The sequence below is a fragment of the Paramecium tetraurelia genome, assembly GCF_000141845.1.
Source record: "Paramecium tetraurelia macronuclear, complete genome".
Taxonomy (NCBI): domain Eukaryota; phylum Ciliophora; class Oligohymenophorea; order Peniculida; family Parameciidae; genus Paramecium; species Paramecium tetraurelia.
Window position 1 is genome coordinate 717,858 of NC_006058.1, and position 15,306 is coordinate 733,163.

A 15,306-nucleotide genomic window follows, 5' to 3' on the forward strand; every position below is an offset into this window, starting at 1 on the left:
ACGTTAAATTTTATATGACTTCTATTTATGAGAAACTAAGACCTGTTGTATTCCAAGCCAATCCCATTTCCTAATAGAGATCTGCCTCATAATCAATGATGGGAGGGAATATCTCCAAATAATTTAACTCATCTGGAGAGGTTCAGAATTATTTCATGCAATGCAGAAAGAATGTCACTCAATAACATCAAACCACAAGAGAAAAAGAAAATACTTTAAACACCACTTCTACCATTAAAAAGGATGAAATAGCCTTTCTCAAACAGAGAATTACACAATTAGAAAAGATGAACTCCCATTAGATCAATGAAAACAACAAACTTAGCGAAATCATATAAAGACACATGGAAAACGAAAAGCTATTTAATGTAAAATCTATTGAATACATATATTCAGAAATCCCAATTGTCTGAGATCTAATATCAAACTTAAATCTAAGAACTTGAAAAACAAATTGTTCGTTTACAAAATGAAAATCAGGTTTTATTATAGAACAAAGAACAATATGATTAGATTGAACTAGACAAGTACAAAACCAAATGCTATCTATTATAAAATAAAGTTAAATAATTTCAGTAATAATCATTTTTATTACAAGAGAAGAAAAAAGGATTACTGATCTACAAAAGAAAGGCAAGAAATTATACTTAGAGAACTAATAATTAAAAAGTACAATTGAATATTTATAAAGTGAAAACTCTACAATGCAACAACAATTGCTTACTAAAAGCACTGAAAATCCAAAATTTAAGTATAAATTATATTTATCAGTTAAAAGGATCACAAACTTTAGCTTGAATTGCAATCTTAGATCAAATATATGACTCAAATCATTGATTTAGACCAAGTTAAAATGAAAAATCTAGAAGAAAAAGTAGAACTCTTAACCCAAGAAAACAGAAGACTCTAAGAAATCACTAAGGAGAAAATGATATGAAATTGAAATATATCTACTATCAAATACCATTCATTTATATTAGCATTATGTAATCTATCATTTAAAAATTAAATTTATGAACAATTATTAAAAAATTCTTTATATTTAAGGATATTATTAAAATGCTATGTAAAGAAAATTTTCATTTTTATTCCAAATTTATATGGCCCGATTAGTGTTTTTTCCTTGCTTAAATTTAATTCTTACAATAACATAATGAAGCTCTCCTTCAGCTACCTGGAAGTCATAGGGAGAAATTTATTCAAATAATTAAGTGGGTCCGAATGGATTGGTACTTTCTTTTTTTAACCATATTTTTATGGTTAGAATGATAGGGACAAACTCTTTGAATTTTAAAACTCATCGAATTTATAAGTCTTTTTATTTTTTTCGTTTCCGTCATACTCACTCTTGGTCCTACTATTTCTTGCACTCTATATTAATGGCACTCCATGATGTTTATCAATGCAAGTGTACTTTTTATCATAAAATAGGCTCGGTTGTTCTGAACGATCCTTGAGGGCACATTTGATGTTGCACCCAAATGCTATTTTTGGTCTCTCCTTGATTGTCTATTGAAGAAGCTGTGGTCTTCTGTTTATAGTGACTTTTTTTATATAGAATCTTTTAAAAGTAATATGACATGGTGTTTCAAGATCATTTTCTCTAGAGTTCATTTGAATCAAAAACCTTTAAAATTTTAATAAAAAGATAAAAGTTTAAATAAGTTCCTTGGGATCTTAAGATGCAAATAAAATCAATGCACTAATTTAAAAATACCTAAAAATAGTTTCTTAAGAAAATGATTTAAATCAAGCTGTATAAGCATTTTCATAATAATTATAATACTACTTTATAAATAATATTTATATTTAGGAATTTATAAAAACTTATAAGATATTATTTATAACCCTCCTCAAAAAGTGTTTAGATTATTTGAATAATGCATTCAGTCTCTAAATTTAGATAAGTACTGTATACAAATATTGACTAGCCTAATAACTAATGAAGTAAATGTTATAAAATTAATAATTATTAAGTTGATATTGTGCAGATTTCAATTTTTAATAAAACACATGAGATTTTATCCACATGTTTGAGTGGAATATAATATTATGCATAAAATCAGTTTAAATAAAAATTAACAATATGATTCATTTTCTAATCTCATTCTATCTTATACCATACTTCTGCCTAAAATATTTAAATTCTTTACATAAGAGATACTAAGCTTTATTTAAGTTCTTTTGAACTCATTGGTATGAATTCATCCTATTTGAGTATGATATTAGATTTCAATTCAATCATAGGAGTTTTCACTTTCTTTATCAATTTTTATAGACAATTTAATTTTGTTGGTTAAATAGTTTATTCTATGGTTTCGGTTTTAAGAATGGAATAAGGAAATCGTTCACAAAATTATTATGAGACTTCGGATTTTATTCTTGTACTCCTTATTGTTCTGAGTTTTGGAGATGCTTGATGTCTATCAACAGACTTAAAATTTAAATTATATTATAATGGAGGAAACTTTTTTCCTGAGGGCCTTCTCCTTTCTTAGGAAGATCCAAAAGCCACTTAATTTTTGGCGTTTGATTCTTTATTAACTATATTTAACTTAATTTAAAGTGAATGATTCATTTTGGTAATCTTATTGAGTTTAAACTTTCTAAAATCAAGAGAGTGTTCATTTTTTTCATTTTCATTAGGTTTTGGTAAAGAAATCAAATCTATTGTAGGCAAATGTATCATATTTTTTATTAATATAATATATTTATCTGATTATATATAAATATAGGTAGAATTCTGATTGAAATACCTAAAATAGAATTACAATAGTAATTGATAGACTACAATAAAATATTCCATTTATTAATAGAGTAATATTTATTAAAGCATATTGAGTATTTTCCATTTAAATATTTTCAGTAGAATTCTTTGTTGGATATCTGTTAGCTAAATCAGAATAAAATGATACAAAATTAATAGAAATCACAAAAGAGTCTCTAAAGTACTTGTGAAACGATGAAAAATTGAGATATGGATATGCTATATGTATAATAATTATTCCTATGTTTAGTTTTTAACATTAAATTTATTTAAATAATTAAATTTAACATGCGGGGATTCTTTGCTTTAGCAAAATAATTTGTTAGTTATTCAACGGTGCAAACTCAACAAATTAAGATTGCCATTAGATTGTAAAATACAATAGCATAATTTTTAGAGTTAATTAATCAGTAAATAGCTAGTTTAGATTGTGCTCAACATTGGCTGCCTTAAGATTAAATAATGTATATGGATTGCATTAATCATCAAGTCTTGCTGATTCAGAAGGAGGTAAAAGTATGTTTATATTTAGAACTTGTCTTAGAAGCTGCAATTTCTCAATTGTTATCTCTGTCCCTCAAGGCCGAACTGAATACAATACGAAATGGCTGATATTTATATAATAATATAATCATTGAATATTGACATATACTCTAAGCTCCCTCTCATTTAAACTATAATTATTTTATAATAAAGTCCAATATTTGTAGTACAACATCGGTTTTATAGATGAGAGTTTAGAAATTCAATTTAAGTATTTGGAGATTCTGAAATACTAAAAACAGTTTAGTTTATGTAATTCTATAACTTGAATAAATCATTCCTGTTAAGTATAACATGCTGCAATTTTTTCTCCATCATAATTTTGACATGCCCATCTAAGCAAATTATTGATGATTTCATCGCCAGATTCTTCAGTATATTTCTTATTAGCCACTGCCCAAGGAACTCCCAGATGTTTGGGAATAAGATTATCAGTTTCATCAGCAGCAACTAAATGTAACAATTCTCCATTTGAATTCTAGGGATATCATTAAATTAATACACTAGCACAATTGATGACCTCATTTGCATCATATGGATAATATTATTGGCAATGGTATGCTGCTTAAACAAATGAGTTATTTGTATAAGGCTTCTAAATAAAGTCTTCCATGCAATGGACAACTCCAGCCTTAGGAATTTCTGCTGCTGCAGCTCCCAATGCTTTGACTATACTATCTTGTGCACATAATTCAATCAAATCCCCATAGCATTCAGTTTCGCCATGTTGGCAAGTGAACACCCATTTTCCAGCGACAATTTTTCTTTTAGTATTTCCGTAAGGAATTAATCTTATGTGAACCATTTATTCGATGTCTGGAGTTGTAATTGCCGTATAAAGTGAATCTTTAATAAACATCATGCAATAAGGGCAAAGGGACTCCACATAAATATCTGCAGTCAACCTACTACTATTGACTATGAAGAGAGAGATTGCTAGTATCAGAAATTTCATTATTTTTATAAATTTATTGTTTCAATCACTTTTCCATCATCATCATACGTAATCTATTAAATTGGATGATGTAAGTCATTTTTATATATCATATGCACTCCAGTTGGATGACCATTCTTATGCATTCCTTATTGACTAACCAAAATTATATTTCATCATACATCTTCCCGTCATGATATTTATATGTACCCTCTCCATCTATTTTGTCATCCTTAAATTTCCCAATATAAGTATCCTCTTTTTTAGAAATGTACTTCCCATCCCCATTTTTAATCCCTTTCTCAAATTAACCAATGTAAATATCCCCATTATGAGCTTTATATGTACCCTATCCATCCTTCAAATCGAATTTAAATTCTCCTTTATACATGTCACCATTTGCATACTTATATATTCCCATTCCATGCTTCTATCCATTAATCCATTCTCCCGTATAACTATTAGATATAACTTAATTTTAATTACGAATCACCATCTTTGCATATCATTTTGCCTAAGCCATTAATAACTCCATCAATCATTTCACCACACACTATAGAGGGCACACCTTTTAATTAAATTGATCTTTATCCCCATGATAAATTTCCATCAATCCAAATTCCTTCTTCTATCTTTTGATCATCTATTTGAATGAGTATCCCTTGACCATAAGGCACTCCTTTATGAATCTCACCATAATAATGTTTGTTTTTGCCTTCCAACTCCATAAATTCCTATGTAAACATGGTTCCTCTTATCAAGGAGTGTTTCTTGGGTGCCATTTTATAATCCAATACATTTTCTTAATAAAAGTTTTATAATTCCTTCTCCTAAATATAAGAATTTATAAATTTCTTTCTCTAAATCATTTTGCACTCTTTACTCACAATATCATGCAATTTCATAATGCATTCTATTGGTCTATTCAATTGTGACATGATAGATTGCTTAATTGAATTATATTCAACATTACTATATCTATTAATGACAGTCAATAATTCTTCCTCTTTGATAGAATGTTAATGGCAGTGACACAGTTTAAGTAGTGTATTCTAAATATAAACAAAACTCTATATTAAATTGTCACAATCCAAATTGAATTCTGCTTCCAATTGAGAAACATACTCATGCAATTTGTTTTTCAAACTCTACAAAATCTTTGCTTTTTCATCTATTAAACTAATAAATTCAAAATGCTTCTATTCATTATAAGTATTCAAAGCTACTGCTTCGAATTCTTTTATTGGTATCAGATCTTGAACATGATTTAAATGATAATCCTAATAACAATAGCTACATGCTAATCTAATCTGACAATGTTTATTCATGCAAATTGAGATAATCCTCTCTTGACCAGCTTTATGTTGACGAGTGCAATATTGTATTTGGGATTTATTCATTATTATTTTTTAATTAAAATGTCACTTAGTTAACTGTCAGGAAAGCAAACTATCAACTATGCAAGTATATATTACAGTTAATCAATTCTAGAGAACTCAGATAAATGAGGACTCCAAATGATTAATAGTCATTTGGATTACGTTAAGATAATCTTATGTTTTAACATAATCCTTCAGATACATAAAAACACTAAAGAGCAAAATCTTCTTTGTAGAATACTTATAGACAAGGTACTCCAATAACAGATTTGGAAGAATTGGAAGGAGAAAAATTATTTGATTAGTTTTTTAAGTTGAACAATTCTAAAAGTGATAGTGATTTTATGAGAGAATCAGTTTAAAGAGAAACCAAATCAACTGAATCTGATTTCTTAAAATTTGTGGAAAATGCAATAGAATATCACAGACAATCAGAACTTCATTTCAGACCTGGAGTAAAAAAGAATACTCAGCAAGATCAAAAAATCAAGGAACTCAATCTATCAAACAGATTATTGGCCAATGAGTTGAATCGTTATAAATAAAGAGAACACGAATTGAAAAATAAAGTTAAACTAATGTAGAAGGAATTCTAAAGTGAAGTCTCATAATTGATTTAAAAAAATGAATGGTTGGAAGAGCTTTTAGTAAAATAGAAGATAGATAATGAAAATTCATTGTTGGCTCTAAAGAAATCTTTGGAGATGATCTAAGGAAAATGCAAATGTCAAAAAGTAATTATAAAAATTATAATTGTAAGGATTTGAAATCATAACCTAGACCTCAATTTGATTTATAAGCAACTCATTCCTCTTCAGAACTAAGTAGTAACACTGAAGAAGAAGATTTCCAATATGATTTCTTTAAAAGAAGAAAATCTCTATCTAAAGTAATAAATAATATCCTAATGTTTTAGAATTCTGACGATCATCAATTCTTTTAGAGTAAGATAAAAAACCCAAAAGACTATTCACGCGATTTCTTTCTTCGTAAAAAATCTGCTCAAGATCCATATTATACATGAGTATTTTTATTTAAATTATTACATAATGGTTTTCATCAATAATTTAGTGCCCCTTTCAATACTTTATTGTCATGAAGGAATCTTGTTAGGATTGAGTTTATAAAGTGTGCCATCCGAGCTCAAAGAGAAAGGTGCTGAAATAAACACTTATAAATTTTCATTTTTGATTCTCTTACCTTATCTATTTAGATATATACTTGCACCTTTGATAGATTCAATAAGCTTAGAGAAGTTTGGTAGAAGAAGAAGTTAATTAACAATTTTATATGCTTTTCTAGGGTATGTTCATAAAAATAATAAGTTAGAGTATTGCTATATATTTCAAACTTTTAAACTTTGGATTAGTCAACGTTGTTTTGGAATTTATTTTGGATTTTTTGTGTTTAATCGCTTATTGATTTAATCATAGCAGCATGGCTTGTTGAAAGTTTAGATAGAGAAGATAGAGGATATGGGGCAGTAGCTTAATTTTTAGGAATTATCATTGGTGGTTTTATTGGAGCTTACATCTTTTAAATGTTTAACTCTCTTGATTTCTGTAACACTTATATCTACACTAGTCCTCAGGAAATTCCATACATTACATTATAAAGTATGGATATTATTGCTATAATTTTAAGTTGCATTCCAAGATTTATCATACCTATCAATAGGACTGGCAGTAGCTTGTTGTTTCATCATCTACAAAGAAAATACGAATAATTAAGATGTATTTTTAATAATCCATATTAGGTTATGGAGACATATAAGGCAGCATTTAACGCTTTTTCTAATCGTTATTTGATTATCCTATTTCTTTTTTTCTTTTTTTTTCGAATTGGACAGATGCCTATCAATTTAGCTCATCTACATATGAAAAAGACTTCATTTACTGAAAAATAAATTCAATTTCTTGAAATCTTAGCATTTCCTATAGCTTGTGCACTCCCTTATTATATGACAAAAATGATTAAGGCTAATGTATTAGAAATAAGACTAATTGTTGTGTTTTCAATATATGAAATTAGTAAGTAAAATTGCGATATTTTTAGTAATCTCAGGAGTTTTCATAATTTGCTTACTTGCAAATGAGGAAGGTTTACTATTTCCATATAGAGATTTGCTATTGAAAATATCACTAATAAGTGTTTGGTTGTTAAATTTGATTAATATCACATTGGCATACTCTTATATCTACAAAAACACTAAAAGTTCAATATCAGCAACATTCATTGCCTTGTTATGTATGAATATGCATATATTTAGCAACTGGTATAACATTCTAATTCATTTTTGAAGGGCTGATTTAATACCTATTAGAAAATTATAATTATTATTTGATTTGGTTATGTGGAATTGGAATATATGCTTTATTTTTCTATTAGGTTGCCTCTAGAACAACAAAGATTGATTAGTTGGATTGTTCTGAGTTTTGCTTGGAGATTGATATAAAGAAGGAGAGATTTCTAATATCAACAGAGTTAACAACTCTATCTTGATACTAAATTGAATCATAAAATTAATGCATTTTATATTTTTATTAAAATTTTTAATTTCAAAATTAAATTATTTAATATATGAATTCATTCATAATATCCAAACTTTTGAATATGATAGATTTTCTGTTTACCTGACTAATTTAAATTCTAAGGGGCATCAAAGGATTAATTATTCTAATTGGTAACATAAACTCTCTCCTTTTTATGATTCTGGGATCTGCCTCCACTCTAAAGAATTCTATTGATCTACTGAAATTCTCTATTAGTATTTCTATGAGGATTGGTCATATCTAACTCCTTTTTATTTCTTGAACTTACTTTCTTACCCTCATCCCTATTTCTGTGTTCAGTAGAGGCTATGTTGTTATTTTTTGTTTTTGTTCCATAAATGTTATTTAGGATATTTGTTGTTGGTATTTTGCTGTTATGCTTTTTGATATTGGGAGATTGATCAAAATAATTCTCATCTTTCTATCTAGTCTGAACACTTGATGCTTATCCATTTCTCCCTACACGATTCACACTCTAATCATTATCAGCTAATATTTTATTATTCTGTTCTGTTGTCTTAATAATCCTTCCTCTATCTTTATCATTAGAATACGACCTCTATTTGATTATTTCATCTCTCATCTACTATTTAATTATCTCATTGTTCACTAATGAGTTTATTGGAGCTGCAAATACAATAAAAATGTACCTTTATTGGGTCTTTACTTTGGTTCTAGTAATCTAATATCAAAAGACTCAGAGTTCAGATCAGCAGTGGATCTGCCTCCATTCGTCAAATGTCTCTTTAATAACAGATGATAGAATGTGGTAATATCATTGTGTTTATTTGCATCTAGACATTTTTAAGCGTAATCTATGTCAATCCCAAAGGATTTTAAATACTTTAAGATATCTTAATCTACTGGAATTCTATTGTACCCTACAACTATTCCTGGGGGAATTTCATAGGATCGACTATATATTTTAAACCAAGGATGATTGTGTATTGTTTCAATAGTGAACCTCTTTTCAGGATCCACAGTTAGAATGCCAGTAATCATAGACTAGGCATCCTTTGACAAATGAGATGGCATTTAATAAGTGCCACTTAAGATCTTTTTGTATAAGGCGGATGTATTTTGATCTTCAAAGGGGAGATACCCACACAAACAAGCAAATAGTATAACTCCTGAACTCCAAAGATCCACTCGCAATCCTTGATACTTCTTACCAGCGATCATCTATTCATCTATATTAGAATAAATACTTCAGGAGCAGCGTAGCAAGGACTGCCACATGCTGTCTTCAATAATTCTTCATTCTTGTATGTATTTGATAATCCGAAATCAACAATTTTGAGGTTCTTCCCTTTATCAAGTAATAAATTTTCTGGTTTCAAATCTCTATGCACAACTCTAATCTTATGCAAGTATTCTATTCCTGCAATAAGTTCTTAAAATAATTTGCAAGCTTCCACTTCCTCCAACCTACATCAATTACTATATTACTTTGTATTTTTCACTATGTAATCAAATAGTTCACCTCCATTCACCATTTCCATTACCAAAAAGATATGCTTTGGAGTCTCAATTATCTATTGTATTAATCTATCCTGCATACTTCATATAATTAAATTATATGTGGATGTCGAACTAATTTCAGAATGTGAATCTCTCTCTGAACTCTCTCCACATCTGCTGTCTCTACTATTCTATCCTTCTCTAATATTTTGATAGCCACTTTCTCTCCTGATTATTCGTGGATGGCCATCTTCACTTTCCCAAATGTTCCAAACCCAAGAGTTTTCCCTATTCTGCTGAATCAATAAATGATCACCTATCGCATAGTTGCCAATCATTCGAGTTCTTTAATTTTATACCTTTTCTGGATTTGCAGGCTCTGTCATTGTGATAATATAATAAAATAAGTTAAGAAAATTATAATTTATATTACATGTCTATCCAATACCACTAAGTCCTCTATCACTTAATACTCTCCAATTCTAAGTTATTTAAGACTTATCTACTTAAACAATTCTCTAAAAATGTTAAATCATGACATATTTTCACTTTTAATGAAATAAATGGAAATCATCTTATAACATAATCTTCAAAAATTAAAAAGATTTCTATTTATTTAAAACAATTTATTAAGGTTTCCGAAAAGAATGCTAAATGGATAAAATTAAAATAGAAAATAAACAGATTGAAGGAATTAGAATTAATTAAAAAAAAGAGACAATATCAATATATCACAACTATTTTATTGTTATTTGATTGCATAATATACTAATATATATATATATCATAATGCCCATCTTGTTCTGTTTGTGTCTTTTCTTGTATATCTTTTGGTTTTGGTAGCAGCTACATGTCTGTGTCTTAAGTAATTATGATTATGATATTTGAGATCTTTCAAACCATAATCAGCAACTAACCAAAGAAATCCTTAATAGTCATGAGTTCTCAAATAATACATGGCCGTTCTTCTAGCTGCTAATAATTTTGTAAGTGTCAAAGCACAATATTTGTCCTATCTGTTTTTTTCCATATGATTCATTAATGAGATAACTCTCTCATTCAAAACTGCAGCCTTGACTAATGCACTTGCTGTGTCTAATGGCCATTTTTGATATTTTTTAATTGCTTATTAAATTCGATAAGCAACAATTTAACCATCAGTCGCATTATTAAGTCCAAAAGCTTTTTGAACTAAGGGTGATGCATCTTTCATTTCTTCAGGTTCAAATCCATGTTAATACCTTTATCCCAAGGTCAAATTAAAGTCCTTAACAATTTATTATGCATTTTCGATTGGTGATTCTTTCTCATAGATAGAGTGTAAGTATTTATGTGATTTTCTAACATAAATTTCACTATTCAATCCTACTTTAACTCTTGAAAAGAATGCAACACTTCTCAATAATTGGAATTATTTTGTAAGCATATAATAAAATTATTTTTAATACGTGTAAAAAAATGGCTCCTACCGAAGAGTTCAAACCTGTAACCCATTTCTTAAGACCACAATATGTGTACTTGTCTTTGGCAAGTTTATTGTTTATCCACGTGTTGCCACTAATTACAGAGGTTCCAGCGGGTGTTTAATTAGTCGTTCAATCTTTGGCTTGTCTCTATATAGGAGCTATGGCAACATCCAAAATAAAATATAACAAAGGTACATATTTAAATTAAAAATAGAAAACAACAAGTTGGAGAAGGAGGAGAAATAATAAGAAGATAAAATGACATAAAAGGATGCTCTACAATTTCCACTCTATTTATCTGCCTATTTATTTGGACTCTATCTATTGTTGAAATATTTAGATGAAGCATTTCTCAAGACTGGCATAACTTTGTTTTTCTCAGCAGTAGGAGTAATGAAATTCAATTAAATTTCAAGGTCTTATGTTTGATGGGAATCATAGAAGATGCAATCGAAAGATTATTCCCAATTGATTACTCTACTAAAATAGTAGTAGAAAAGAAATTCAATTTAAATTTGATATTTACAAGCAAGGAAATTGATATCCAATTAACTAAGTTGAATTTCATATCATTCCTTGTTTCAATGCTTCCCTTGGGTGTGTATTTAGGATCTAAAAATTGGATTTGCAACAATCTATTTGGCATTGCCTTCACAGTTTCAGGAGTTGCAAATTTTACAGTGATTCCAAATTTCAAGGTATAGATATATAATGTAATTATTATTAAGATTGTTTACCTGATGCTTTGGGGACTCTTTTTCTATGATATTTTCTGGGTTTATGGAACTGATGTGATGGTTACAGTTGCAAAGTCCATTGATGCTCCTATCAAATTATAATTCCCATTTACTGCTTTGAATGATGAAGGAAATCCATTTACAAAATACAGTATTTTAGGTTTGGGTGATATTGTTGTGCCTGGAATCTTTGTTGGCATGTGTCTTAAATATGATGTGGATAGATAGATTGAAAAAGTAAAGAAGATTTCTGAAATCAAAATCACTTATTTCTTGTGGTGTTTTGTAGGTTATGCTATAGGAATTGTGACTACTTTGGCTGTTATGATTTTATCAGGCCATCCTTAACCAGCATTGTTGTTTTTAGTTCCAGGATGCACCTTGAGTGTTCTAATCAAGGCTTATCTAGACAAATCTCTTCTTCAATTTTGGGCTTACGAAGCAGACCCAGAGAAGCCAGATGACAAAGCATCTAATGCAGATCCAATTAAAAATAAATGACATATTGTTTTTAATAAATAAAATTATTTAATTATGGACGATTAATAAACAGAGATTAGGATGATGTACAAGAATTTAACTACAGATCTACGAAATAAATACAGTCCTCATTACAACCTTTATTAAGTACTATTCTGTTTCACAATAGAAATAAACTTTGGATGAGAAAATCAATTGTTTCAAATAAAATTCATAATAGCCTGATTTGTATTATAAATGTTTTGCTGCCATTGATGAGAGAATGTAATCGAACTCAGTCCAATTGCAATAGTCATTCAACAAGATTGAAATTGAAGATCAAGGATGCTAATAAAAATGCAAAGACTCCTACCAATAGGATAACCTCAAACAAAACATGTGCTTAAAGAAATGCATGGAAGATTTAAGAGAAAAAGCCTTCAAATTATAGGACACCTTCTATCAGGCAATCTTAAAGAATAATGCTGAATTTAAGAAGATCAAGTGAGTCCTAAATTGTTCATATATTTATAGCTTATTATTATTATTATTAAAACATAAATTCCTCATACACAAAGGTTTTTAAAATATGATAGTTATTATTCTACCTCTTGATAATCTTTAAATACTCTTTAAAATCTCAGAATGTCTATTCTTTAGATCTATGATGTCTTGTCTTGCTTTTCCCATGGAAAAGTAAATGGAACCATATTCTTTTTAAACTATTTCTGTAAGTAGCCCCACCATTTAATCTTGTCCTTTATTTCCGAGTGCAAGTATTAACACCTTAATCCATAGGAGCAAGTTCCAAACTTATGATAGTTCTTGCATGGCTTTGTTTTGAAGTTCTCATTCGCAGGTACTCTATCTCTTAATTCGTTGTCTCCATGGGCGAATGAACACTAATTTTAATTATCTGTACATTCTCCTGATATTTGCAGGACCCCTTGAAAAGAAAGTTCTTGCAAATCTCTGTTTTCTTCTTCTCCTCATTTACTTACTCATAATTGTTGTTGCTTTTTGCCCTAAGCGAGAATTGAGTAGAATAATTACTTCTAGAAAATGCCTCTAGTCGAACTATCTTAACAAGCAGAAGACATAAATTTTAAATAAAATAACCCGCTCTTAGAACACATTTTATATCACATGACTCTTTAATTTTGATCTTTTTTTATTTTAAAAAAAAAAATTAATAAATAATTTTGTAATTATAAATAACAACATATTATAAACTAATATTGAGCCACGCCTTTTTCAATATAAACTATATTTAATTTTAAAGTAAAATTTAAGACAATTAATGAAAATGCTTTTATTAAATGGATTTATTTTTCAATTATGACGATTCTTAACAGGAATTCGGATGTTTATATTCTAAGTTGAATGATAAGATATTTAATAATTATTTTTTATAAATGGAGAACACATTCTCAGATGAACAAGATCTCAATACTTGGAACGAGGATTCGAATCAGATAATGTTGCTATCTCCTATTTTGCTGGGGCGCCCTTCTCCTAGAATGAAATACATCCAAGAGGATTTTTCAGTACAATCATTACCGTTTTAATCTGACACAATAGATGAAGAATAAGAACTCAATAATCCATTAGACTCTGTCGAAAAAATCCTCAAGATCACCAAAAAAATAGACAAAAAAACTAAAAAGTATAGAAAATAACCAAAAACCACTTCCAATCCAATCTTAAATGCTGCAAGGGACTTCTTTTCTTAAGTCAAACAAAGCAATCCAGCTCAATAAATCCAACAATTTCAATAGATAAAATAAATGATAGACAGTATGGAGGATTTTCTCGGACAGGTGAAACAATAACTCATAACCTAAGTCCACTAAAAAGGCTCCAGAGTTTGAACTTTATTTAGTTATTTATCTAAATATTATAATATATCCTAGAAGTTAGAATCATTTTTAGTGTTTGAAATATCAATCTTTAGAGAGTGGAAATAAATATTAATTTACAGCCATGGAAGTATTAGTAAAATAATTAATAATACTTGCCTTAAATTATTCATTTGGAGAATATTAATAATTATAAATATAAATTAATATGGACAACACTTAGATCACTAATTCTTCTATTCTTACTCTAAAAAGAGAAATGTTTAGGAGCAAACTAAGAAGGGATATGTTGGAGAAAAGGTTTAAATACAAAAGAGCAATGAAAATAAAAGCTGTCTGTGATTAGATAGAGAAACTATAGGAAGCTAATAATATGAAAAATGACTCATGTTCAGAGCACAATTAGATCTCTGAAGAAAGTGCAGATTACTTTGCAGTGTTTTAAATTGGCAGAGGAAGCAAAAGACAAATATTGACCTACAAAATTTTAAAATCAATGAAATTTTACATATAGAAAAATAATACCTATTAGAATTAAATGTATAAAGTGTTTAACTTCTGTACAGAACAGCTTTTGAATCCTCAACAAGAAAATGCAGAATATTTACCTTTGCTTGCAGAGATAATATTTTTATTATAAAATTATTCAAATATAATTGAGCCATAAGTAATTGTACTAATATAATGCTTAGCCCTTCGTTGTGCTACTCAGAGCTTTCGTTAGACATCAGGAATACAGTATTTTATAATTTATAGAATCGCTAATTTTGCAATATCCAAATTTAATTGAACAGCTTGAAGAATTTTGTTAAGAGAGAGTGGATAATAATAATTTGATAAAATTATTATGTGAGAAAATCACTTATGTAAAAGTATCATTTATAAGCTATAGGCCAACCTGAAGATGATATCATTTTTATTTAATACTCTCAAAAATAAGGATGTTCTATAGTTATTTGAATTGTATGGTTTGAAGTAAGTATTAATAAAAAATGTAAATAATGAAAACTATGGAAAATTGATAAATAAGATCCTTTTCACGACTGGTTGGATAGATGAATAAAATGAATCAGAGAATTAAAGTTATTAAATTTTTGCGGACGTATATAACGTTTTTTGATTAAAATAACATTGCTCATCATATTCGAT

At 28.5% G+C, this 15,306-nt stretch overlaps 12 protein-coding genes across 12 annotated transcripts; 7 read left to right on the forward strand and 5 right to left on the reverse strand. All coding sequences in view use genetic code 6, as the record gives it.

The window, feature by feature from the left end:
- Positions 1 to 14: 14 nt before the first annotated feature.
- PTMB.359 (hypothetical protein) lies at positions 15 to 824 on the forward strand. Its single annotated transcript, XM_001347147.1, has 3 exons — positions 15 to 368; positions 397 to 575; positions 599 to 824. The coding sequence occupies 3 exons, from the start codon at positions 15 to 17 to the stop codon at positions 822 to 824; spliced, it is 759 nt and encodes a 252-aa protein (XP_001347183.1).
- Positions 825 to 3,584: 2,760 nt separating this feature from the next.
- PTMB.360c (Gamma-interferon inducible lysosomal thiol reductase-like protein) lies at positions 3,585 to 4,265 on the reverse strand. The annotated part of the gene is made up of 2 exons (XM_001347148.1): positions 3,585 to 3,788; positions 3,813 to 4,265. The coding sequence occupies 2 exons, from the start codon at positions 4,263 to 4,265 to the stop codon at positions 3,585 to 3,587; spliced, it is 657 nt and encodes a 218-aa protein (XP_001347184.1).
- Positions 4,266 to 4,353: 88 nt separating this feature from the next.
- PTMB.361c (MORN repeat protein) lies at positions 4,354 to 5,644 on the reverse strand. Its single annotated transcript, XM_001347149.1, has 2 exons — positions 4,354 to 4,702; positions 4,731 to 5,644. The coding sequence occupies 2 exons, from the start codon at positions 5,642 to 5,644 to the stop codon at positions 4,354 to 4,356; spliced, it is 1,263 nt and encodes a 420-aa protein (XP_001347185.1).
- Positions 5,645 to 5,748: 104 nt separating this feature from the next.
- PTMB.362 (hypothetical protein) lies at positions 5,749 to 6,647 on the forward strand. The annotated part of the gene is made up of 3 exons (XM_001347150.1): positions 5,749 to 6,357; positions 6,384 to 6,512; positions 6,540 to 6,647. The coding sequence occupies 3 exons, from the start codon at positions 5,749 to 5,751 to the stop codon at positions 6,645 to 6,647; spliced, it is 846 nt and encodes a 281-aa protein (XP_001347186.1).
- Positions 6,648 to 6,672: 25 nt separating this feature from the next.
- PTMB.363 (Acetyl-coenzyme A transporter) lies at positions 6,673 to 8,125 on the forward strand. The annotated part of the gene is made up of 6 exons (XM_001347151.1): positions 6,673 to 6,926; positions 6,953 to 7,239; positions 7,268 to 7,356; positions 7,380 to 7,653; positions 7,679 to 7,870; positions 7,893 to 8,125. The coding sequence occupies 6 exons, from the start codon at positions 6,673 to 6,675 to the stop codon at positions 8,123 to 8,125; spliced, it is 1,329 nt and encodes a 442-aa protein (XP_001347187.1).
- An 84-nt stretch (positions 8,126 to 8,209) lies between these two features.
- PTMB.364c (SNF1-related protein kinase) lies at positions 8,210 to 10,022 on the reverse strand. The annotated part of the gene is made up of 6 exons (XM_001347152.1): positions 8,210 to 8,802; positions 8,826 to 9,357; positions 9,384 to 9,603; positions 9,625 to 9,710; positions 9,737 to 9,924; positions 9,953 to 10,022. 6 exons carry the CDS (start codon positions 10,020 to 10,022, stop codon positions 8,210 to 8,212), a joined length of 1,689 nt encoding a protein of 562 aa, XP_001347188.1.
- A 398-nt stretch (positions 10,023 to 10,420) lies between these two features.
- PTMB.365c (hypothetical protein) lies at positions 10,421 to 11,062 on the reverse strand. The annotated part of the gene is made up of 1 exon (XM_001347153.1): positions 10,421 to 11,062. The coding sequence occupies one exon, from the start codon at positions 11,060 to 11,062 to the stop codon at positions 10,421 to 10,423; it is 642 nt and encodes a 213-aa protein (XP_001347189.1).
- A 32-nt stretch (positions 11,063 to 11,094) lies between these two features.
- Positions 11,095 to 12,340, forward strand: PTMB.366 (Intramembrane peptidase of the signal peptide peptidase family). Its single annotated transcript, XM_001347154.1, has 4 exons — positions 11,095 to 11,293; positions 11,317 to 11,492; positions 11,519 to 11,800; positions 11,831 to 12,340. The coding sequence occupies 4 exons, from the start codon at positions 11,095 to 11,097 to the stop codon at positions 12,338 to 12,340; spliced, it is 1,167 nt and encodes a 388-aa protein (XP_001347190.1).
- A 33-nt stretch (positions 12,341 to 12,373) lies between these two features.
- Positions 12,374 to 12,806, forward strand: PTMB.367 (hypothetical protein). The annotated part of the gene is made up of 2 exons (XM_001347155.1): positions 12,374 to 12,466; positions 12,489 to 12,806. 2 exons carry the CDS (start codon positions 12,374 to 12,376, stop codon positions 12,804 to 12,806), a joined length of 411 nt encoding a protein of 136 aa, XP_001347191.1.
- A 132-nt stretch (positions 12,807 to 12,938) lies between these two features.
- PTMB.368c (hypothetical protein) lies at positions 12,939 to 13,434 on the reverse strand. The annotated part of the gene is made up of 2 exons (XM_001347156.1): positions 12,939 to 13,323; positions 13,352 to 13,434. 2 exons carry the CDS (start codon positions 13,432 to 13,434, stop codon positions 12,939 to 12,941), a joined length of 468 nt encoding a protein of 155 aa, XP_001347192.1.
- A 183-nt stretch (positions 13,435 to 13,617) lies between these two features.
- PTMB.369 (hypothetical protein) lies at positions 13,618 to 14,169 on the forward strand. Its single annotated transcript, XM_001347157.1, has 1 exon — positions 13,618 to 14,169. The coding sequence occupies one exon, from the start codon at positions 13,618 to 13,620 to the stop codon at positions 14,167 to 14,169; it is 552 nt and encodes a 183-aa protein (XP_001347193.1).
- A 112-nt stretch (positions 14,170 to 14,281) lies between these two features.
- PTMB.370 (hypothetical protein) lies at positions 14,282 to 15,277 on the forward strand. The annotated part of the gene is made up of 3 exons (XM_001347158.1): positions 14,282 to 14,824; positions 14,850 to 15,023; positions 15,050 to 15,277. 3 exons carry the CDS (start codon positions 14,282 to 14,284, stop codon positions 15,275 to 15,277), a joined length of 945 nt encoding a protein of 314 aa, XP_001347194.1.
- The last annotated feature ends 29 nt before the right edge of the window (positions 15,278 to 15,306 follow it).